Source organism: Rhinolophus hipposideros (assembly GCF_964194185.1).
Source record: "Rhinolophus hipposideros genome assembly, chromosome: 12".
Lineage (NCBI taxonomy): Eukaryota > Metazoa > Chordata > Mammalia > Chiroptera > Rhinolophidae > Rhinolophus > Rhinolophus hipposideros.
In genome coordinates this window covers 76,921,914-76,946,333 of record NC_138058.1, presented here as the reverse complement: position 1 = coordinate 76,946,333, position 24,420 = coordinate 76,921,914, and the positions used below count along the sequence as shown (strand labels likewise).

Below are 24,420 nucleotides of genomic sequence, written 5' to 3'. Positions count from 1 at the left end.
AGCCAGGGGAACAAAGTGGTCCATTTCACTGTGACAAGTCAGCCTTATCAGAGTTCAGCACTGGCATCATTAAAACATAAACAAACGTTGTCACGGGCTAAAGTGAACGACATCGGTTACAGCGTAAACACCTTGAGATTTTGAGAAAAAGGGACAGCTATTCAAGAAAGGAAGAGCCAGCTCCCGGAGTTAACAGTGCTGTGGACGCTGGTGCCCAGGCCGGTCCTTCCACAGAACCAGTCTGCACATGGTAGCTGCACCACCAGCCACGCACCTCTGGGCTGTACCGTCAGGTGGGCTGAGACCCTCTGGGAGCCGATGATGTTGACGGCCTGGCACTCATACTGGCCCTGGTCGTGGAGGGCGACACTGGAAATCCTCAGTGTGCCTGATGACAGGACCAGATGCCGTCTGTCCACCGACAGCTGGCTTCCTAAGAGGCAAGGAGACACGGGTTAGTCAGTGGACACATGGGGCTGACGCTGTTACCGGAGATAAGGTGAATCAAGCAGAACTTTATCTGAGAAAATGAAAGGAATGCAGCAACCTGTCTGCCAAGTGAGGGCCCGGGCTCATCGTCCCAGCCCGCTCTGGTCAGCGAACTCAGACGCTCATCACACGGCTGCGCCAAGTTCCAGCACGAGCTGCGCGCAGCCAGGTCAGGGATGAACAGAACACATCTGCCATCCCCAAGAAAGTCCTCAGAAGGGGTGTGGGGCAGATAACAGGGCGACAGAGCTACGTAAGCAGGAGTCAGGACGCAGGGGGATCCGGGACCCCAGGATTGGCTGGGACCACACTGGGTGTGGAAGGACACACATCTGGGCAGGGGACTGGAGAGACCGAAAGGCGAGGTCACCCACCCCCTTGGGGATGAGCCTTCCTGCCCGAAGGCTGAAAGGCCCAGCGTGGGTGGTGCACAGAGGCGTGTGGGAACCCCTGGAAAGCGCCCTCAGGGGACAAAGGGACACAGCTGCCCTTTGGTTCAAGGCAGAGGTCGTCAGCAGGTTCTCAAGGTCACCCTGTGTTGAGTCCAGGACAGAATGCTGAAGGTCCACCCAGTGTGGGCACCTGTCCTCCCTCACCCCGACCTTGTCAGCCAGGCTCTTGTCACTCCTAGGGATGGTCTGTGCCTCCTCAAGCCAAGAGGTCAGCAGTTCACCCACCTGGGTAACGGGGTGGACCCCAAGAAGTAATGCGATGGAGAGATGGTAGGAGCACTCTGGGAATTAAAGTGAGAGTAAAAGGGCTTTCTCCACTGGTTTCCAGAAAGTTCTATCCCAGGTGTTGTTAACTTTCATTCAATGCTGATTAAGTATCCATTAAAGGCAAGACACAGACTATCTGGGTAAAGATGATCGTGAGTAGAAGGCCACACCCTTGTCCCTTCAATAAGGACAGACCTCTGATGCGAGTGGGAGGTGCCCACGGCTGGGGCAGGTGGAAACCTCTGGTTGTCCCCAGAGCCTGGGTCATGCTGGGTTCAGCCACCTCGGCCCTGCCTACAGGACGGGGGTTTGCCAGGCCAGACAGACAGTGCGAGTTGAGTCTGTGTCCGAGGGAGGGAGGGAGGGAGGGAAAGAGAGAGGAAGGGTGGAGGCAGGGCCAGGAGCCCAGGTCGGTGTCTTACCCCCTTTGGTCCAGGCGATGACGGGCTGTGGGTAGCCCTTGGCCTCGCACTGGAAATCAACCGTCTGACCTTCAATCACAGCTCTGTCCTGAGGGGTCACAGTGAGCTGAGGAAGAGCTTCCGGAAGGAAACACATTGGGAACGGACATTAAACAGACAGCATTGCCGAGAACGCCACACACCCTGCCACTGTCCTCCCCCATAGACGGAGCTGCCCCAGTAAGGACCCTGCTGTCACTGCAGCAGCTGTGCACAGGTAGGGAGACACGTAAAGGGGGGGCAAAGTGAAGTGCAGGGAACGGGCGGCTGGCGTTTCTAGGCATCACCCTGCAGAGAGCAGACACTGGTTGGACACCCACGCCAGCTACAAGGAAGAGGACAGCTGGCTTCCAGGCTGCGGACACAGGCCGGCCTAGAGACAGCGCGTCCTCAGTGCTGCCAATGGCTGGAAACGTCACTGAGTAACAACTGTGCATAGCGATGGGGTTCTTTTGTTACTATTGGGAGGAAAACACGTTACAGAACAGTGTCCCCAATGTGATTCCATTTTCATAAAAGTAACAAGCACAACAAAGACAGTGAACACCAAACAAGGAGGGGCAGGGGCATGTGCAGCGGCCAGATGATGCGAGGACGACAAGTTGCTTTTGCTCGTAAACCGGCTTCCACGTTTACACATGCCAGGCGCTCCCGGTGCTTCAGGTAACGGCCAGAAAATAAAGCCCCCGTCCTCTGAAGCTTTGGATCAGAAAATCAACCAACCACCAGGTCACAGGTAAGGAGTCGGGTGGTGGAAAACACGATGGGTAAGGAAAGGCCAGTTCCGGGCGCAGGACCAGGGCCCGGGGTGGGGCTGCTCAGGGAGGGGGTCCCCGCGGGTCCCGACTCTCACCCTGGACGATGATGAAGGCCGTGGCTTGGATGCTGCCGACGCTGTTGGCCGCGAAGCACGTGTACTCCCCACTGTCCTCCTGAGCCACGTTCTGAATGTAAAGGCCGCCCGAGGGAGTGATGCTAATACGAGGGTCGACCGGCACTGGGGTCTGGTCCCCTCTGGTCCAGGTGATCTGGGGCAGGGGGTGGCCGGTGGCACTGCACTCCAGGGTGACACTCTCCCCGACCAGCACCTCTGTGTTCTGCGGCTGGATTACAAAAGTGGGTCGAGCTGTGACAACGAAACACAAGTTCGGAGTTATTTCCTCTAGTTTGGCAACAGTTTGCTGAAGTTTTTCTGTTTTCATGCTATGCGCTCTATCTAGCGACCTCTAACTAAGAAAAACAAACACAATCCACCGTGTCCTTGCCTTCTTTGTTTCTTACAGAAAAGTGCAGAAAATAAAAATGGGCCACTGCCATGGGTCACACGAGCCGTCAGCAAGTATGAGTGACGAGTGACAGTCGTGTCTTGTTGATGCAGGGACTGGACTCCCGAGAACTCTCACTGTTTGTCCCAAACACGTTATGTCCACCTCACTAATAATTCTTACGGACGTAACACATGTCTTTAAAGTGTATGCATACCAAATAAAAGAATCTGTTTCACTTACAAATTAAAACTACAATGAGATAATACCTTTCAACTGTGAAGCTAGGGAAAAAAAACCCAAACATTTCTTAATGTGCTTCGTGGGTGAGTCTCGGCAGAAACCAAGCTCTCCCACGGCGGCGGCCCCAAGTGTCACCTGGAGAGGGACTCGGCCACATGTCTCAGCACTAAAAACCCACAGGCACTTTAGCCCAGAAAGTAGAGATGGCATTCAACACCAGCATTTCTAGAGAGCGGCAAACCAGAGGCTGGGGGCTGTGTGCAGGGAGAACGGCAGAGTAAGAGAGGGCCTGAGGGCAGGGGCAGAGCTGTGATCTCAAATTGTCCTTAATCAGAGAAAGATCAGACAAAGGGGGAGGGCCCAGGAACTGAGCGGCTGGGTCCCCCAGTGCTACACCGACTAGAGGTCAAGTTGGCCGCACCTGCCCACCCAGGGAACCATGCTGAGGGGAAGGGGCAAACAAATCACATTTTAAATTCATTAACTGAAAGCTGGTCCTCATGTCGGTTTGCTGCCTAATTCACTCCACGTTAGGCAGAAGAAAAGTGGCCCCAGGAGAAGAGCTGAGATGCAGAAAAAAATAGAAAGCATCAGAAGTGATTAATATGTGGGTGCAGCTAGACAGGCATTAAGAATACAGAACGATGATGTTTTACACACTGAAAACCACAAGCCAGCCACAGACTGAGAGGCATGACTGCATTTGGGGGGTAAAGGTAAAGACTGTCACTGCAGCTCTTTAATTTAAGAATGCATTTAAAATGGTCTAGAGTAACCACTGAAAGAAAAGAAATAAAGTGTTAACTTCCAAACTAGGAAAAGAGAAAAGGAAAAACAATTACTCCAAAATAAGGCAAAAAACACAGAAAACATTGTTGGATAAATAGTTCAAATAAGATGTAAAATTTATGCATGTAAACATGTCGCTGACACAATAACCATAGATGGAACCACTTTAAGAAAATGTCCATTTGAATTTTTTTTCATGTCACTCAATGCTGTTTGTAACGAGCCTCCAATACTTATGGGTACAGAAAGGTTCAGAGCAAAATGATGGGACAGCCACTTACTCACCAGAAGGAAGCTGGCTGCAGCTCTATTAAGCCAGATTAACTCTGCGGCAAAAGCACTGACAGGTAGAATTGTTCATGACCAAAAGTTTAGTTCACGGGGGAACTATAAGCCCCTAATAACAGAGCTTCAAAATATATAAAGTATATTTAGCCCTTTAGATTCCCAGAGCCTTACAAGTTGATTTATTGTCATTACTACATATTGTCACCAGTCTGGGGACAAGGCTGACAAACTTTCTGGGAAGGGCCAGAGCGTACATTCCAGGATCGCAGATCACACAGCCTTGTTGCTGCTCAATTCTGCCATGGCCTCAGCACGCAGCCACAGACAACTTGTAAAAGAAGGAGTGTGGTTATGCTGCAATAAACCTAGTTTATAGACACTGAAACTTGACTTTCTTGTAATTACCATGTAACCTAAAAACGTCTACATTTTAGTCATATAAAAATGTAGAACCGTTCCCCATCTCCAAGTCTTAGGAAAACAGGCAGTAGGCCAGGTGTGGTTCGCAGGACAGTCTGCCAGCCCCTGGTCTAAGCAGATGGCCACATGTGGCAGTGCCCTTGTCACCGATCGCCCCTTCACATGTGTTTCCGCGATCTACACGGACATGCTCATACCACACATTCAGTGAGGTTGCCATTACTGAGGAAGAAACGCCTTCGAGGTGGGTCATGCTCCTGCCTGGAGGGCAGCCAACCTGCCACCCGAAATCAGTTCCTTCTCAGGCCCCACTGTTTTCCTTGTCCTGCAACCTATGCTGGGGGCACTGCCACGGCGCACTGCCCTGTGGGTTTTCCTACTCCTCACACAAACTCCTTCTGGGACCAAGAGCTATGCCTTCGAGATTCTGAGCAGCAGCGAGCCTTTGTGGAGACTCCCAAAGCCCTGTGGGAGCCGTGTCACTGGGCTTTGCTCTCCCTTGAGCTGCAATTCGATACTAGGAATTGTCATTCACTAAAGAAATACTGCGTGTATGATTGCTCACCTACTGGGCGTACCACATGATGCAAATGTGAGACCAGTTTTTCGGAGCCAAGCATCTAAACAAAGGCTCACACACAACCACTTACACTGCCATCCGACAGTGGGTGGGAATATAAAATGCAAGGAAACCCAGGCCCAGAATGGTTTGCAAAGGAAGCCCAGGACAGTGGCCAGGTGTCACCAGGCAGGTGTAGGGGGCACCCGTCAGGAATTGACTGCTGGCCCAGCAGCAGTGCCAGTCACGGACCACTGCTCAGGACTCTCCAAGGGCCAGCTGCTCTTCTGACCACAGCCCTGCAATTAAACAAGTTGGCAAGAGCAGGCCTGCCGCCGGCAAACCCACGCCAACTCCAGGCCACAGCGGAGTCTTGCTTGACTTGGACGGTCTTTTAAAACTCAGGTGCCAACATTTTAGATGTGAGGATTTTGCATAAAATTCCAGATTTGGCTTTGTTTTCAACAACCAAAGCTCTTGGCACATCTCATTGTGCCAAGACCCCACTGACAAACAGGACACCGGGCAGCTGCCCCTAGGATGGGCGTGATGGGCGGGCCTGATGTGGTCTCGCAGGGGTCCACGGCCCCTCTGGTGGCCGCCTCACCAGGTATCCTAAAAACCACCTGCCTTGACCATCTCTGAGTGTCTGTCCTGCATTAGGGGCTGACCGTGGGCCAGTGACGGGCGGGGGTCACCTGTGACCCCGCTGCCAAGCCCCGCAGGTGGCGTCTGACCAGCAGGGCACAGAAAGCAGCGGCCTGAGAAGAAGGACCCTCATGTGCGTGCTCTCCACGTACCTGGAGACCCAAAGTACCTGAGGGTCACTTCCTGCGTCTTCGCCTCCCCGGCCACGTTTTTGGCCATGCACTGGTAGATGCCCTGGTCGGTCTCCTGCGTGTTCCGGATCATTAGGGTCCCGTCGTCCAGCAAGTTCAAGCGGGAATCCGTCTTCATGCTCAGCTCGTTGCTGCAAAGACGGAAAGCCATGCCTGCTGGCCCTGACAGCGCAGAAGGCCTGAGCCGGGCAGCAGGGGTGTCCTGGCACGGTGTCAGCGTCCGGGGCCCCCGAGTGCCAGGAGTGGAAGGGCGCGACCCCGTGTTCCCTGGGACTGAAGTCATGGGTGTCCCCGGGACAGCGGCCTACGCAGTTCCATCTCTCATTAATTCAAATATTTGCTTGTTATTTACATGTGCAATCTATAAACACTTAGTTTTTAAAGTGGTCCTCGTTCCAAAGGGAAAAAATAAACACAATGGAAAAAAAAATATTTTCCTTTGTTTCTGGCCAGTTCATTCAAGACAACAGGGTAGAAACACTTATGTTACTGAAAGCAAAAGATTACATAAGCTGACAGCACACACCCATCCTTGTGAGCATTTCTGTGCGGATTCCGCTGAGACCCAGGAGCTCCCAGACGGAGGGCTCTGAGCTGCGTGAACGCTGCTGTCCGGCCCCACCTCCTTCCTCACCCGGCCAGTCCCCAAAAGTGAAATCCATCCTCGTTCACAGGGTGCTCTGGATGGAAGCGGGCCAGCTCAGGCCCCACAAATGAGACTCTTACTGAGGTGGCCCAGTTCCTGCCCATAAACACTTGAGCCAGCAGCTGAGATAGGCTCTCAGGTGACGCAGACCCACAGGGCGGGGCAGGCCCACGGGGGGGGGGGAGGGGGCAGGCCCACGGGGGAGGGGCAGGCCCACGGGAGGGGGGGCTGGCAGGAACTGGCAGGTGGACGCTCAGCCCTGTGCAGACATCAGGCCGGGCTCTGCTCTCCATGACCAGCTCTAGGGTGTTAACTTTTCGTACCAACTTGTTCCTTTATGAATGTGGATGTGCAGGGCTTCAGCCAAACACGCTTCTGTGCCTTTTAAATGTGTATTTCAAAATATTTCTAGAACTCTTGCAGTGCTCACTCTAGATCGACTTCAGAGCCAGCCCAGAAGACATGTGACTTTTCCCCACACTGCAGTGGCCCAAGTCCGATGACAGCTCAGTGGTGAGGGCAAGTCTGGGCCATAACAAACCCCACGTCTTTACAGCCAGGAACTCGTCTTCCCGGTCTGCACCCGGGGGGCTCCCAGACGCCCAGCTCTCCGCCTGCATCTGCCTTTCCTGCCAACACTGCTGGACTCAGGGGCCCAGGCAGGCTGCCGAGGTCATCCCGCGTATGGAGGACGAGGCCCAGTTGGTGTCTGGGCTCCCATCTCCACAGCGTCCTCCTTGCTCGGTCATGACTCAACACGGCCCTGCAGCTCCATGTGGAGACGCTGAGCGCCAAGGTGACAGCCTGGGCTCGCTCCTAAGCGATGGTGGCAAAGTGCTCACGCTCATACACACACAGGATTAAGCCCAAAATGGACGCTTGAAACGCCCCCTTTACCAAAGACCCTATGGGCTGACCAGGGCCCTGGAGCATGTGACCCCATCCCACGCCTCTGCTCCCCACACCAAATGCTGGTGGACAAAGGGGAGACCTCCTTTCAGGAACAAGTGAGACGCACACAGGAGCTCAGCGCCTACGTGGTCACTTACGGGAGTCTCCCAGGGGACCCCACCCAGCAGCAGGGCCCCTCCCCTAGTAAGGACAGGTCCCAACGCTCGAGGGGCCAAGCCCCCAGGCATCACACCCCAGGGCTTCCAGCCAGAGAAAGCAGGTGGGCAGAGAACCAGTTTTCCCTCCTGTTCCTAACCCAGGCAGGGGTAACATGCAGCCCTTTAGAGCAAATGCTGACCAGGGGAGAGTGGGAGCGAGCTGCTTCCCTGGGCAACCCGGCTGACGGCCCAGGGGCCCTGGGACACGGACACACGCACCGGCCCCACTGCTGCTGCAGAGCAGGAAAGATGCACAAGCGTTTTCTCCTTGAGGCCTCTTCCCCACGGGAGAGGAGCAGGGTCGAGGTGGGGGCTGGGGGTTGTGATGAGCACTGTCCAGCAGGCAGGCACAGGTGATCGGCCAACACCCAACTTACTTGTTTCGCAGCCAGATGATCTCGGGTTTGGGGTTGCCCTCGGCTCTGCAGGTGAAGAAGACGGTGTTCCCCGAGGTGACATCTGCGTCCTGGGGCTCCGACGTGATTCGGGGTCTTTCTGCACCAACAAGGAAACAGACAACTTCCTGGTCTTAAACCGTCAAGGGAGCAAGGACCCAAGTGACACCGCTTATGTCATGAGCAAGTCACAGGTATTCAAGCTGTATTCAACCACAAATTTCCCCACAACGTGGCAGACAGTTTCATCCATGGGAGACCACGTGACAGGCCAATCCCTGCACAGCGTCTTATACACAGAGACTTGGGGCGGCCTCACACTAAGGGTCTCAGACGAGCTCCCAGAAAAGGCCTCAGCGGTCAAGGAAGAGAGACCCCATGCAGACCGCGCACTCCATGAGTAATGGTTTTCAGTGAATAAAAGAGTAGAAAATAATACTTTTTAGCCAAAGCAACCAGGCAGCAGTAAAGGAACATAAATGATGACACAAGTGTGCTTATGTTATCAGTAGGGGCATTTATGAAATGCATTGGTTTTTAATCTTCATTGTTTGTCTTTAATATGTAAAAAATAACAATGATGCTTTGGAGAAAAACTAGTTTTAGCATCACAGAAAGGGCTAAGACAGAAAAGGCGTAGCTCTGTGGGTATCTGGGAGGAAGATTCAGCCATGCAATCTGCTTCGAGCTCGTTCCTGTTCTGCAATGTGGTGAGGTATTTATTCCAGGCACACGGCGCCGAGCCCACATGCATCAGAGGGATGAACTTGAGTCCCGCACCCCGTGTGGCCACTGCCCAGCTCAGCTCCCAGCCCGCCGCCAGGCCCCTTCACCACCTGACTCCTAGCACCCCCGGGGCAGCAACAGGGTGCAGTGGCAGTGTACTCTGCTTGGTCGTTTTTGCAGGGAACCTCAAAGGAAAGCCCAGGTTCATTAACATAAAGTTCCTCACAGATACCACAGAGCAGGGCTTTCACTGGAGGGTCCCCGTCAGGTCCCCTGGGACTTCTTTTGGGAGCCAGCCAGTGAAGACAGGGCACGGCCACAGTCCTGCCACGCCAGCACGGTGCACTCACCACAGTCTAGCTCTTCTGGGGTGATAGTGGCCACCGACCGTCCCTGGATGCGTCTAGGGTACTCGCAGGTGGCAGCTGCCTGCGCGTTGCCCGACCTAGCATAGGCTTTCAGCAACTCCGCCAGCCACAGGATCTCACAGTCGCAGTGAAGCGCATTGGAGTCCAGGCGCCTGTGAGAAGCAGCCGGTGAGACACGAGACGGCGGGCACTAACCATCCCAGACAGACCAAGCTGGACAAACAGGGCCGCGTGGCACAGGGCGGACCCCACCCAGGCTGGCCCGACTGGGAACCAAGCCCGGACCCGCGGCCGCAGCCTGGAGAACAAGGAGCACGACAGGGGTGCTGTGGGGCGCGCGTTATGCGTGAGTGCAAACACCACAGGTTTCGTGTTCAAAGCAGAGACCTCTCGTGAGAGATGCAGGACGGGGCCCCTTAGAAACGGCTACTATGTTGTACGCACTGCATCGCTTCAGGGGCCCGTAACTGTCCCTCAGGGGTGACAGTGGACCTGCATCAAGGGCTGGGGTTTGTTTCTAGAGCACTGATCTCATAGATAACATAGAAGTTATCCCAAAAGTTGCTGAGAAAGTGCGTGTGCAGCCAGACACCCCCATCCCCACAAATGTGACAGGCAGGGGACCCTCCACCTGGCCAGGACGGCTGTTTGTGCAGCACAGCGGTGAGAAGCAGCTGCCCCCAGGGACCAGGGCACAGAACCGGGACAGTGGCAGCTGCTGGCCAACGGGCCTGAGCCGGCTCATTAGGAAACCCCATTGAAGCGGGCGCTGCCAGAATTCATGGAGGAGGGCCCCAGAGTTAAGGCGCGGGAAGCGAGGGGTTGAACTCATCATCCTCTAAGTCCACAATGCAGGCCCAGGGCCACCCTGGGGAGACTGTGGCCTGTGACATCACACCTGCCTCCTGAGTTTCTCCAGGATGGGCTCAGAACTGGCCCCCTGCCTGGTCATTTCTCTGATGACCACTCACAGTGGAATTTACTGGGCTCAGTGTAGACAGGATGTCACGACACCGTGCCTGAACTCTCAGGTGCGCGGCCGTGGGTGGGGAGAGCACGGACCTGCTGGTTGCAGTCCTCCGACCCGACAGCCCCTCTCAACAACAAGACCTGTGAGGGGTCACAGGGTGGAGCAGGTGGACCAGAGGGTGTGATTCGCTACGTGACACTGGCCGGCCCTCCCTGGGCTGGGGCCACGGGACAGAAGGCCACCACGGAAGTTACTTCCGTGCCACATGGAAATAAAAACTGACTTGAGGAAGTTAGGCTTGATTTTTAAAGTGTCTTATTTGACTTAAAGAATTAACCACGGCCATGTGCCCCGGGGACCTCGGTTCAGTGTCGCCTACTAATGGCTGGGACCCATCCTCCTCACGCAGGGTCTCTCCTGATTGAGGTCTGCACGTCACGTCCCCCAGGAAGGGGACAGGCAAGTAGAAATCTGGCTTTGATGGGAAGATGGCACAAAGGTGTCATACTTACAGTCTTTTCATAGATTCCAAGTGATTGAATGTCCCCGGGGCCAAATGTGTAATTCGGTTGTTGTGTAGAAATCTGTGGAAAGAGATCGTTCATACAACAAACCACTTTTGAGAACACTTCTAAGACGTGTAGAAAAGAGCACAAGCAGTTGAATACGTTGGCTTTTAAAGAAAACTGTGATTGTGTTCACTTAATTCCGATGAGTTCAGAGCAATGCTATTTAGTCCAGAAAAGAACTAGATTTGTTTCTGTTTTATTGCCACTCCCAAGCAAAGAGAAACTGTAAGTCTTGCTTGTGAATTGTTAGACAAGAGCTCAGTTTTATACGAAGACCATTTTCGGGTGTTTTAACCAATAGTAACCTCAAGTCTATCACAGCTAATGATAGCCGTCGGCAGGTGATGGTCAGGAATAAAACTCGACTTACAGCCTTTCCAGCTTCGGCAAATGTTGAAATGAATCCGGGTCCAAAGTTTCTATCTGATTAAAGTGCAGGTACCTACAGAAAGTTAAAAAAGAAAGAAAGAAACAATTTAAATGATTTTAACTACTTTTTATAGATCTAGATTTTCTGCTCAAAATGATTTTTCTAAAGTCATTTCAAATTCATATGTCAATAGGTAATTCTCTAGATGGTCTACGCTGTGGGGGAAAAACAAAGCCATCCAACAGGAGAACGAGCACCGCTGAAAACTTGGCCCAGGCTTTATGACCGAGTGACAATGACAACTACGGGTCAGACACTCCAGCCGAGTCCCCGCACACCCCAGGGGGGAAGCCATGACTGCTCAGCCCCACTGGTTCACTTCCAAAATATCTGGACCTTTCTAGAAAAAAATCAACATCATCCCAATCATAGGACATATGCAGGCATATGAGTACCTTCCTTCAAATCTCTGAACTTATGTGTGGCTGTAGCAGGGGCATCAACTGTAATGTGACACTGAGGGCACTGTCAGCCCCAGAAGCCACCTCAGGAACCCTTAAATGGCACCGAGGTGAGAGGCTGTGCTCCCCAGAGCCCTTAAATTACGCAGCTGCCAGAGTTCATGCTCTTTGCTTTGACGATGGTCCCCATCCTTCTGCTGACTTATATATTCACATACGATTCCTTCTGATGGTCCTGAATACTGCTTTTCTCACTTTGAAAATCGGTGGGTTTTTTTCCTTCAGTAAAACACTGAGTCACCTTCTAACTGGGTGCTTCTGCTGGGACCCCCACCTCATCCACACAGCAAGAGGAGAGTCCCCACCCAGGCACCCGCGCACCCAACCTGCCACGCACACGTTTTCAATGGCAGGTTCTCCAAGAGGTGCTGGGGGTCGATAGGAGTGACCGAGTCCAGGCCCCAGCAGTGACAGGTATCCACCATAAGCACAAACAGAAGAAAGCTTTCTTAAAACTCACCCTCCATCCTTAGAGACTTTCACTAATTTTTCCAAATCACTGTAACTTCAAAGTCACCAAACTCAACTGCCCGCACCCAATCCCGTGCATGTCCGGGCCTCCCCCAGGACAGCTCCAGAACCCCCACAGGCAGGGTGACTCCCAGTCTGTGAGAAGGCGGCCCAGCTGGGGGCCTGCAGAACTCCAGCCTCCCCTGGTCACAGCCAGGTCACTGTGACACCTCCTGCCACCCCGCCTGCAGCCTCTATCACAGGACTGTGCCTGAAGGGGACAGGATCAAACAAAAATCTGCAGTAGCCACCATAGGGTAGCTCTGCGGATGCGGCCGGTCAGGGGCTCAGACACATGGAACAGACTCACGGAACAGACACACTCAGCTGGGCAGGCAAGGGAAGCCCTCCGAGGGCAGGAAAGGGGCATGTGTCAGTCCCACAGTGACTGCCCATGACAGGCTGACCAGGCAACGGGCTGACCGAAAGGGACACAGGGTCCTGCCTTGAATGCGCTGAGAGCCCTCACTGCCAGGGGCACACAGGCTCCTTTGCGGCTGTAGCTCCGGCAGCCTGGGGACCAGCCACCCCTCCCCAACAGTGGAGGCAAAGACAGACCACGGAGAGGAAGCAAGTCTGGTTCTAATCCATGTTTCCTGACCCTGTGCAGGCGTGTGCACTGCCTGTGACCCCCGCCTCCCCAGGAGGCCCAGCACTCAGTGTCCCTCCCACCCCCAGGCTCCAGAGGCTCATCCCTTCCAGCCTCCCCTCTGGTCTGGGGGAGCCCACAGGATGGGATGGAGATCGGGTCTGGGGAACCCCACGGCGCTCTGCACACGGCAGGACGGCATCCACCCGCATTCTTGGCGGGATGCTCATGGCCTCCCCACACAGGGCCCTCTGAGGGTGGGGACCGGTGCTGTGTGTTCACCCCCGGGACACTCAGCGATGACAGCTGAATGGGAGAAGCCCAGAAGCAGAGACCCCGGATTGCCCAGTGTTGGGTTTCAAAGGCAGCCTGGCTCGCGTGCTCCCACAGTCTTCAGGCTTAGTCAGGAAACCGCGCCTCCGAGACCCGTCCCAGACTCTTTCTTTCTTGAAAGTGACTCAGCTCGCCCCTCATGAGGCTGGAGCACCTCCTACCTCTGCCTGTCGGCACATGTGAACCCTGGCCACACTTCATCATCCCTGTCACGATGACCTCACTATCTCCATCCCACCAAAAGCTGGGTTCCTCTCTAAACTGTCCCTCCATCTGGATGTTTTCGAGATTCCCACGTGTTTCTGCGATGATCTGAACTTGTCCCGTCTCCTTCTCTCTGAGGCGGAGACTGCCCAACCTGTCAGAATTCTCCCCAGTCTGGTCTGTGCTGTGCAAACCTGCACAGGACAGCAGCTGTCGCTCAAATAGACAGACAGGTGCTTGTTGACAAGCTCGAGCAGGGTGCTTTCAGGAGCACCTTCTCCCCAGCTCTGCCTGCAGTCTGCCCAGCCAGCCAACAAAGCATGGGCACACATGTGTGGCTGTAGCGCAGGGCGTCACACTCAGCTCAGCTCAGGAAACAGCTGTTTGGGGCCACGGGAACATAGTGCTAGCAGAGCCTGAAACTCAGAAACGACTCTGGCTCAGTGATAGTGGGTGACCCACCAAGCAGACAAACCAGAAAAAAACTCCTTTTCCTGGGAATTATACTTAAAAACAAACATGCTGACGTTGCAGCAAAGCAGGACTTCACATGTGGCCAAAGAAGCAACATCCTACAGACACTAAGTAGAAACGCCTGGAAGAAGGTTTATTTTCTCCAGAACGATGGCGTCACATGTGAAGAAAGTCACTGGGCTGTGCAGACACACAGCAGGCGACAGGACACTACCAGTCTCCTCGCCCCACATGCCCCGGCTCTTCTCCCCAAACAACCTTCATGTGCTCAGATTGGTTTGCAAGTGTGTCTGTCCTTTAAACCGGGGCACCATGGGAACAGGGCCAGTCTACTGCCTTTTGTGTCACGAATGCAGGGTCCAGGGCCTGGGGTACGGCTGCAACCGGGAAATGCCCACCAGCGGACAGACAATTATGGTGACAAGCTAGTCAATTATGGACCACTCATTTGCATGCACACGTTCCCTACGTCCCGCTAAGTCCAGGCATGCAACATGCAAACAGCAATCTCAATTCACTCCCCTGCGAGGGGACAGGGCAGGTGACACCTACAGAAGCGAGGGCAGAAGCGAGGACCACTTACAGTTGTTCTAGAGAGGAAAGTCCCTTAAACGCTTGCCTGTCAATTGACTGGATCTCATTCTTGTACAAATAGCTGAAACAAGAAACACGGGAGGGTTAGCACACGCGCGCTAGGCAGAACCTCAGAGGGCACGCAGAGTTACGAGGACTCAGGGACAGTTTCAAAATTAATGTCGTACGTGTACACAGTGAGCACTGGTCCTCACACAGGCCCCTGGCCCTCTCCCAGAGGACAGTCTCAAGTGACAGGCAGTGGGTGCCAGAAGCAGGTGCTCCAACCACTGCGCTCCGCGTTCAGGGAACACGCGTTTTATGGCCTAGGAATCATGAGAACTCATTTGCTTCACAGCCTGAAAAAATAAAATCACCTCCCCACAAACACGTAACATGCACTGATTAAAAGATTCTGTAACTGATACAGTTTTAAAACATCCGGAAATAATTTGGGGAGTTGACGAGAGAAGACTAAATGTGTCTGAACTACTCACGCCCCCAGAATCGCACTGTCAGCAGAAGCAGGACAAGGGACGTCAGAAGCTACGTACTGGCCCATGGTCTACTCTTGTGTGGCATGCTAGCTAACGGTATTTTTTACATTTTTTTTCTTTTCTTTTTTAAGGAGGGCAACGTTCACAGGGGCCCCTGTGGAGATCAAACCAGCAACCTTGGTGTTTTTAGCACCACGCTCTAACCAACTGAGGTAACAGGCCACACCCTACTTTGTACATTTTTAAGTGGTTGCAAATTTCAAACAAAAAACAGCACTTTATGTTGCACAAAAATGGTAAAAATTACGCGAAGCTCAATTCAGTGTCCTGAAGATGTGTGGCGCCTGGCCACGCCCACTCGTTTAGTCCCACCTGCAGCTGTGGCCCAGTGGCCCATGACGCCCCAAGTCTGAGCTGCTAAGCCTTCTTAAGACAAGCTTGCACCTCCGGAACGGACTCACGAAGGAGCACGACCACAAGCCTGTGGTTGGTTCTGCCCCCCAGACATGACTGGTGCTCAGCACAGCCCCCACCCCCCGTCTGTCCATCACGAGACCCTGGTGACCCCAGAATCCATGCGAGTGCAGCAGGCACCTTCACACAGGCGGATGGACCAGCCTACACCCTGTACCCATCTGCTTCTGACCCAGGCAGCTGCTTCTCCTCCCGCCGGTCCCTCGGCATCTGGCTTCTCACCTCATCTGCCTGTGCTCCCTAGGAATTAACATGTTTGCCCCAATGCTTGTAACTCCACATACTGCATCCCAGGACAATGTGCCTTGTTGTTTTTTCATTCAAAACATTCGGTGCAGGGCCCTGTGCAACAGGACTGCTCTGCTGTCTTTCACTGTTGCAATCCACTCCTGTGCGAACCTCACAAAGGTCCACAACCAGCCAGGTCCCCCCACCAAGTGACAGCCCTATGCCCACATCAGAGGCCTGGCACGACAGAGACTTCGCCAGGCTGCACGGGGGTGGGGCCTTGAACTGCCACGTACTAGCTATGTGGTCTTGGGTGAGACATTGGCCGTCCCCTGCCTCAGTTTCTCCCATGTAAAACGGGACCACTGAGACCAAACAAACAGGCATGAAGCTCAGAGTGCAGCCAGCGAGTGGGAACTCCTACTGCGTGTCAGTGACCACTCCCAGAAACTTAAGTCTGAAGGGAGGTTTTGTGACTCTTCTTTGAAACAAAACATCAGTAGGGACCTCAGTGTGCATTTACATTAAACAGTGTGAGTAAAGGAATCCTTTTAATGGAACCAAACTAACATGGACGCCAGCATGTCAAGACAGAAGAATATCATTTGTTTTCATAAGAATGATTGGGTATTGATCGCCTTCTAATAATAAATTATAAATAATACTCTACTTCATCACAGAGCTGACCCTTGAATATAAGTTCTACCTGAAGAGTTAATCTTATCATCGGGAAAATTATGCCTCACCAGCAGTAACTGGGGTTCCAGCAGACGGAATACTCAGCTTCTAAAAGGTACTTTGGCACTGACTAAACATACAAAGCTAACGTAACCAATGAATTCCGGAAGAGTTCGTACCCATCACACAGCCTCCGAACTCAGTGCTTATCTGTGCCCTCTCCCATGAGGCCTGAGAGACCTGGGGCAGGGCCCCGGGACCCCTTCCTGTGACAGCTCCCTCCCTGCCCCTCGGCACTTTCCTCATCACGGCCCACCTCCTCCCTGCCTGCTGACCACCGCTCAGCCCACCCCCAGTGACCGCTGGCAGATAGGCCAGTGGGCACCACAGTGGGCACACAGGTGCTTTGAGAGGGCGCTGGTCAGTAGACAAGGTTGAAAGAGTATTATTGAGTGAAAGAGATTATCTTAGGTGAAAAATGAAGTGTTCCAAACTCCTTAACATTAAATACATTTGCAGAGCAAATAATACATTGCTCTTAAGTAATTCAAACCAAAACCAAATATAAAATAAAAAGCAAACTATACACACACACACACACACACACACACACACACACAGTAAATCTGGCCATCGGTAACCTAAGTGTGCTTTCCAAGAAATCAAAAACTTTCTTTTGGGACATGCACAGCATATAAAATAATAATAATAATGCAAAAACTAAAAGAACAAATAGAAGGCCTGCCCCTCGTTTTAAAAATGGGTAATAAGACTTACTACTGCTCATATAGAATTAAAAAGTAACACACTGTGCCAAAAGTGGTGGAGAAAAATGTCTACACATAACACACTCAAACACCTTCACTGAGGAAAATGCATTTTCATTAATAGCTACAGTTAGCTGTGTGGTTAAGAACTACTGACGTCTAAAAGCAAAAGGATTCTAAAATATACATCAACACTGACAATATGACTTTGTTTTAAAAACCAAAATAACTTAAAGGTGTTCAGGTTCACATGTGACACAAATTTCCATTAAAAACACTGATATCCCTCATTAAAATGGCTCTATTTAAGAAGTTATTTAACTTCTAAAAGTAAGAACAGCATGTTCAACACACACGACGCGCCCTTGCGATCTGTGGGGAAGCAGGAGGTGGTCACAATGCTTTTCCTGTCGCTTTCCAAGCTCAAAGTAAGTGCCCGTGAAGGCACGACACCAGCTCTTCCCAGCAAGGTCATGTCCCAAACTGCGAAACCCACTTCAACAAGCAGGGGTTTTCAGTGCCAGCAAAGTAATTAAATACCACCAATTTTTAAAGGAAAAATACAACGGAACTGCATAAAGATAAGAAGAGGTGAAATCACTCGGAAGATGGGAAAATCAGGAGTCAGTGCCTGGAAGGCTCGTCTGACCTATCGCCCATCGCTGGAGAGGTGACTCAAAACTGTTCTGAGAACTTACATTTTATAAAACACATGTCAGCTGTTCACCCATGTTGGCGACTGAATATGTGACAACTGCCACCCCAAGAAGGGCCATTATGATGCCCAGAATGACTTTCAGAGACTCTGGCTTTGACATTCTCTCAGCCTGTTTTCCTTAAGGCTCAGTAGCTAAACACAAAACTTTGCACAACGTAGGACTTTATACTTATGACAACTCCCTTTAAAAATCCCGCCTAAATCTCACTCACCTTCTGAAAACAAAACTTCCCTACATGGATGTACCAGCCATTCATCAACAGTACAAAGCGTAGCTCAGTGATTCCACAGTGCAAACATAAATAGCAAGCTTTGGGATAGAGAGCCGGTCATTGAACTTACAGGTATTTTAAATTCTCCAAGTCTTCAAAGGACCCACTAGGGATTCTCTTGATCTGATTATTGTTGAGAAGTCTAGGAAGGAAGTTTCAGTAAGAATTAAAAACACAACAACTTTTCGGAATTGTGTTATGAAAAAACATTTCCTATAATCTTGAAAAACTTCACAAAACAATTAAGCCACGGACCTTAAGATCAACATTTGCTAAATTAACTCAAAGAAATAGTACTTTCCGTGTTGAACCCTCGTGATTCCAAGTGTGCTTAAGAAATGAGGGTCCACGACCCTCCTCCCCCGCCGTAGTTTCAGATTTGTGTGCAACAGAGCAGCAGTTCCCTGTCCTCCACGCGGGAGGGACATGGTTCTGTGTCCCGTATCTCTCAGGCTCTCCACGCCTGCCAGGATGGTGGCCAATGAGAAGGCCATCGTGGAAAAACGGGAAGCACGGGGACCTGGCCAGACATGTCAGTGCAGGGCGGTCCTCTGGCGGTGACCGCTCATCTGCCCCGGGAAGGGGCGGCGTGCACAAGCACAGGCCCTCCTCCACCTGCCCTACTGGCCGCCATGCAGCACGGGACTTACAAGGTATTCAGGCTCCTCAGCTTCCTGAAGGCTCCAGGCTGGATCTCTCGGATTCTGTTAAAGCGAAGGTCCCTGTGAAGAGACAAGAAATGCGTTCACAGCGAGACATCTGCACTCGGCACTATTCGGGGCCGTTGGTGAATATTCACTGCAAACAGTGCAGAGGCAGTTAAGAAATGAAATTACGCGCTCATTCCTTGGATGAACCATCTCTGGTGGATGCTGCTTAGTACAGGAATGTTTATCTGAATGACAGATCGGTGGCCTCACCTTACACATGTCTGTGTAAACAATTATTATGAGGAGATGAACAATTACATTAACTGCCTACCCATCCATCTTCTGTCAACCCACCGAAAAACCATTCAATGTCAGTAAGTGTTAACATATTAAGCACAGCTTCAATTTGCATCTATTCAACAAGAGGGACACGGGCTGTGCAATTGTGTAAACACTTCAGAGCTCACTCCCGTAATTTCATGAGCTGGAATTCGGTTGTTTACCAGCTAACTACCTATAATGTTTTCTCAGCGAGGAAGTTTACTGAATGTCTCAGACCACAGAGCTCATTCAGCACGCAAATGGGGAAAATAAGGCTGATACACGGGATCTCACTCTACTGCTTCTAACCAGGTAGTTTAAACAGAGGTAAATGTGCACAGGTAGACCAGTTGTTTGTTTTTTCAGGGACAAAGGGAGGACCTAAACAGCGTGGACAGACCATACACTGAGCTGCCACCTGGCCCAGCACAGTCCACCTTCGGGCCGAGCGAGTTTGGGGAGCTCTGGCACTGAGGACAATGAATTCAGGGACAAAGGCACACAGGGAGGCTGTTTTTGCCCTCCCCCAGCTTGAATTAATATCTATAAACTAGTATGAATGTCACTGAAAACAAAAAGACAGCCTTCTTTATCAAAGAGTCCAGGAAAAATTAAAATTCCTTACTCATAGGTCCAACCCCTTCCAACAGTCCAGTAGGGATTATTGCGGGTTGAACTGTGTCCCCCAAATTCTCATGGTGCAGTCAGTCCTGCCCCCATGGCCTCAGAATGCATCCTTATTTGGAGACAGAGTCTTTATAGAGCTGTCCAAGTCAGAATGAGGTCAGTAGGGTGTTTCCGGATCCAAAAGGACTCATGTCCTTACAAAGAGGGGAAATTTGGAGACAGGCGCAGAGGGAGAGTGCCCCGTGAAGACTGGACTTACTCTGCCACAAAACAAGGGGCGCCAAGGACCGCCAGCAAACCACCAGAAGTTGGAACAGAAGTTGGAATAGATCCTTCCTCACAGCTCAGGAGGAAGCAACCTTCCCAACCCCTCAATCTCGTACTTCTAGCCTCCAGGGCCAAGAGATAATATTTCTGTGTAAGATGCCCGTCTGTGGTGCTTTGCTATGTCGGCCCCAGGAAACCAGTGTGGGGACTCTGGGCAGCATTTGGTCCAAATCATGAATGGATGTTTCTCTTGTGACATTTACTGAGCTTAATGTTCATACTCTTTTCTGGAATCTGGTTATTCTGAGTCCATTTCATAACCGTAAATGATTTGAGAATTGGTCCTAGTTTATGATGTCATACGAGCCTTTCCAAAGTGTGTTAGCCACTGTCATTCGCCGTGTGTGGCTTCCTCCTAGGGTATAGTTCTGGGGAAGGGGGTCCCCTCCGCCCACCGAGGCAGCCACAGCCACCCTCCGACCTGTGGTCCAACCTCTCACCCTGGTTTGCCTTCTCTGACAATTCCCGTCATCCACCAACAAGTTTCCCCGGGGAACAATGCCCCCCAACTCCCACATGGGCCTGTTTGTAAACAAACGAGAATTTAATTCAATCAGATTCAGAAGAGCGCACCTGGTTCCACTGGGGGAGGTGCTAGAGGTCAGGACGCTGGGGGCAGGGACAGGAGGACAGACGGGAGGACAGAAGGGAGGGAGGCAGGTTTCCAGCATGAACCTCGGATCAGGTACTAACGAGGAAATAGCTCAGTCTGCAGTACAAGCTCCGGGACTGGGACAAGTGCTCGCCTCAAACATAACAAACTCAGGGTGACAGAAAATTGAACGGACGTCTGGGCCGACACCAGAACCAACGTCCCTGGACACCCGCCGGGCTGCAGTCCGATGCACAGCGGGAATGGGTCGGACGCCGTCGAGCTTCAAGTCCAAGGTGAGGCTGCAGCTGGACCGCCCCCAGCTCTGCCTCCTGCTCCCCAAGAAACTCAACTGACGGACGGGAGCCAACAGCAAAAACAACTTGGGCACCAGAAGGCAAACCTTCCATGTAGATGAAGGACTTGGTCACTTGAAATTAAACCCGGGCAGACAGCAGAAAAGGCTGCGAACTGGCCTCCTGATGTGGACAACGACCCCCCCCCCATGTCTGCAGTTGGTGCCACCAAACCTCGGAAAGTGGGAGGTAGGGAGGTGCCGCGGGCACAGCAACCCCCACAGCCGCTCTGAGAGCCGGAGAGTCGCCAGTCCCAATCCCGACGTGATGACAGACGGCAAGGACCTTGTCTGAAAAACGGAATTTAACTCTGTCACTGACAAACATGTATATTCGTTACATGTTGAAATACGAGTATGTGTGATATACAGGAGTTAAATAACGTCCTAGCAAAATTAACCTGTTCACTGCTAATTTTTTAGTGAAACTACCAGAAAACTTAAAATTCCTCATGTGCACCACATCCTAATTTTTCCGGATGGCACTGGCCTAGGTTAAGGGGGATATTTTACAAGCCATTCACAGTGAGAGCGGTTCCCCTCTCTATTGGCCAGGCAGCCTGGAAAAGACCCCACAGCTAGCCAGCCCAGGTGGGGTGCAAACAGGGCCCCCTTCCCTTAACAGAGAAGCTAAACTGAGTTTTAAAAAGAACGAAATTGAGGTTCTAGAACTGAACAACACAACAGCTGAAATGAAAACCTCATTGCATGGACCGGACACCACACTGACTATAGGAAAAAGAAGGGGAGTGAACTCGGGAGCCTAATTTAGGAATTACCCACTCTGAAGAAGAGGAAACACTGTTTACACACTCAGCCTTTACACACGCACACATCCAGGTCACCCCAGAGACAGTCATGCTTGGAGCAATGCAAGCGTAAGAGGCCATGTGACCCCAACCCATAGAGAGAGCCGAGGGAGTGAAGACCATGGACAGGGAAACCAAGAGTCATTTCATATACGAGCCCCAAATTCAAAGTCACGACCGCAAAGTGTGAAGCCGTGTTTCACCTGAGTGAGTTCCCAACCAGAAGGTAGTGTCAGGAAGGTGATGATTCTGTGCAGCAGTGTCCTCTGTGGGGTCCCCTGGTCGGCAGTGACAACACCACCTGGGAACTTGTTAGGAAAGTAAAATCTGGGCCCTACCCCAGGACTGCAGACTCAGAAACTCGGGGGATGAGGCTGGTGATCTACATTTTAATCTTTCCAGGTGAAGCAAGCTGAAAACCATGTTCTTCAGTAATGCTGGAAGGAGGCGCTGTGTGTGTGTGTGACTGTGTGCATATTTGTGTGTGCGTCTCCTGTGTGGTTAGATGAGTGGCATTTGTACCTGCACACGCCCATGAACAGACACTAACTGCAGATGTGTGTCCCTCCCCGTCCGAGCCTTAGCCCCTCGTCACTGCTGACAAAAAGCTTACATTAAACACAAATAACTGAATTCTGCACTAACAATTGGTTACAACCAAGTGTGCAATTTAATTCCCCTTTTTTAACTTCTAAATAATGTGTAACAGTCTGGGCAGGTAAATCCCCCTACACAAGGTCATAGAGGGTCCTCGGTGTCCTACATTGCACATGAGTGTGGCTCAGTTATTTTACAAGCAATTACTCTTATAATCTAGTAACTACTTCACAAAAAACCCTAACGGTAAACAAAACTGTCCTAAACGCAACAATTAATGAGCATTTCAGAAGCACTCCCTCAGCGTGTCTCTGCTCCCACGCCCCAGTGGAGTGCCCTCTCCCTGGGGCCATGGGGCTGAGTGAGGTGGCAACGTGGCCACACAGCCCTCACCCACACCTGCTTGCAACAACCAGGCCATCTGGTTATCGGCCACTTCTACCAACAAACAACAAACTCCTGGAAAGTCGTCCATGGAGTGGGCAGAATGAGAAAAGGAGACAGATTGAATAAAGCTCTAGGAAACGCATAAATGTCACGATGACGAAAGGGCTGAACCCACATAACACTGAGAGCAGACAGAGGACAGCCGTGACCTGCCTCTGAAGCCACGAGCGAGGCCCCAGGACAGCTCTGCACCCCTGCCTGCATGAGCTGGGACGTGTCCTCCTGCCCCGTGTAGGCGCCTGAGCCACAAGACATTCAAACAACCAAGACAGTACCACGACATGGTGTACGCGGTGAAGGGCGGGTAAGAGGCCGCCACCAACCGTGAAGCTCACCACAAACAGCCGTGGTGGCCGTCACCTCCATGTCCGGCAGGCGCATGGATCCACTCACCGAGTGGCTCTCCACACTTAGAGATGCTCGGTGTAGGGCAGGAAGTCACTCAAGGGCTCCCAGAAATTACGACTTTAGGGCAAGATCTGGTGAATGCCATGGTCCACTCCAACCTTAGCTACAGAAGTGACCGAGGTAACACTGAGAGGGTGGGGGTGCTGCTGGGCACAAGTTAGGGAATGGTAATGTGGCTCGTTTGGGGAGGAAACACTGGAATCGGTTAGAAGAAATCCCTGCATTTGGCAAATAAGGATTCAGAAACTAAGAAACGGGGTAATTTCCCTGCAGCCACTCTTTCGATAAGTGGCAGAACAAGAAATGAGAGCCCGGCTCTGGTCAGTCCAGGCTACTCTCAGAGGCATCTCTGGCGCCCGCTGGTGGAGTCCACGCCCCTCCCGCAGTGCCCACCTGTGGCTCCACCCGGGGGAGGGGCCCTCACTGCCTGGAACCACCGTGACCCCTGAGGCACGAGGTCTACATGTCAGACTCTCAAAAACGGAACCTGGGTCATTCCTATTTTCTAGTAAAAAGCCCAGCAGACTCTAAGTTTATAAGGCAAAGAGTTTCAGGGTGACTGCTTTGTTTTAATGTTTCCATTATTGCAAAACCTGGATAGAAACAAAAAACCTACCAGAAAAATACAAAAACAAAAAACTGGGAAGAACTGTAGTGTTTGGGATGAAGCACAGGTTTACATTTAATATCAAAACCATGACTTACTGCAGACCATAGAATAATTGCAGTTTAGAACTCAGACATAAGTCAAGATCCAAACGTTAATTTTACTCCCTCTGGGGCTTCTTGCCTTCGAGCTTCCTTTCACCATAACACAGAACATACAGACCACAGAGATGTTGCATTTAGTCATCAAAAGTCTCCATGAGCGGAAAAAACGCAATCATTGAAGACTTATAAAGTCCATCTTACTATCCTCTTCAAGGATGCCGATTTTGAAAATAAGACAATCTTCACTTTTTCCTACTTACTAAAGTGAAATGTTTTAACTTACCTTGAAATTTTAAAAGATTAAGAATGATTTGTCAACAAATTCAAAATCACACAGTAGATCCTGTTTGGTGTAAGAACCAAAAGTATTCCAATTACAGATTGAAAACGTAACCATATCGGAGCAGCAAACCTGACAGAAGTTACTTTCCTCATGATTAGAACTCGGGTGTCTTGTTCCTTCTCGAGTCTGCGTCTGGGGCTGTGTGTCCACGGGACAGGTGCAGGTGTTAC

At 51.6% G+C, this 24,420-nt stretch overlaps 1 protein-coding gene across 3 annotated transcripts in view; it reads right to left on the bottom strand.

The window, feature by feature from the left end:
- PXDN (peroxidasin) overlaps positions 1-24,420 on the bottom strand; it is a 66,106-nt gene that overhangs the window by 21,460 nt on the left and 20,226 nt on the right. For 2 of the 3 annotated variants that reach the window (XM_081069001.1, XM_081069003.1), the window contains exons 2-12: positions 18,714-18,785; positions 18,134-18,205; positions 14,440-14,511; positions 11,226-11,297; positions 10,799-10,870; positions 9,299-9,468; positions 8,205-8,322; positions 6,034-6,203; positions 2,523-2,795; positions 1,631-1,747; positions 275-433 (exon numbers count right to left, since the gene is read on the bottom strand). In XM_081069001.1, coding sequence (XP_080925127.1) covers positions 275-433; positions 1,631-1,747; positions 2,523-2,795; positions 6,034-6,203; positions 8,205-8,322; positions 9,299-9,468; positions 10,799-10,870; positions 11,226-11,297; positions 14,440-14,511; positions 18,134-18,205; positions 18,714-18,785 — 1,367 coding nt within the window. The remainder of the gene's footprint in view (positions 1-274; positions 434-1,630; positions 1,748-2,522; positions 2,796-6,033; positions 6,204-8,204; positions 8,323-9,298; positions 9,469-10,798; positions 10,871-11,225; positions 11,298-14,439; positions 14,512-18,133; positions 18,206-18,713; positions 18,786-24,420) is intronic. The other variant, XM_081069002.1, reaches the window with a different exon arrangement.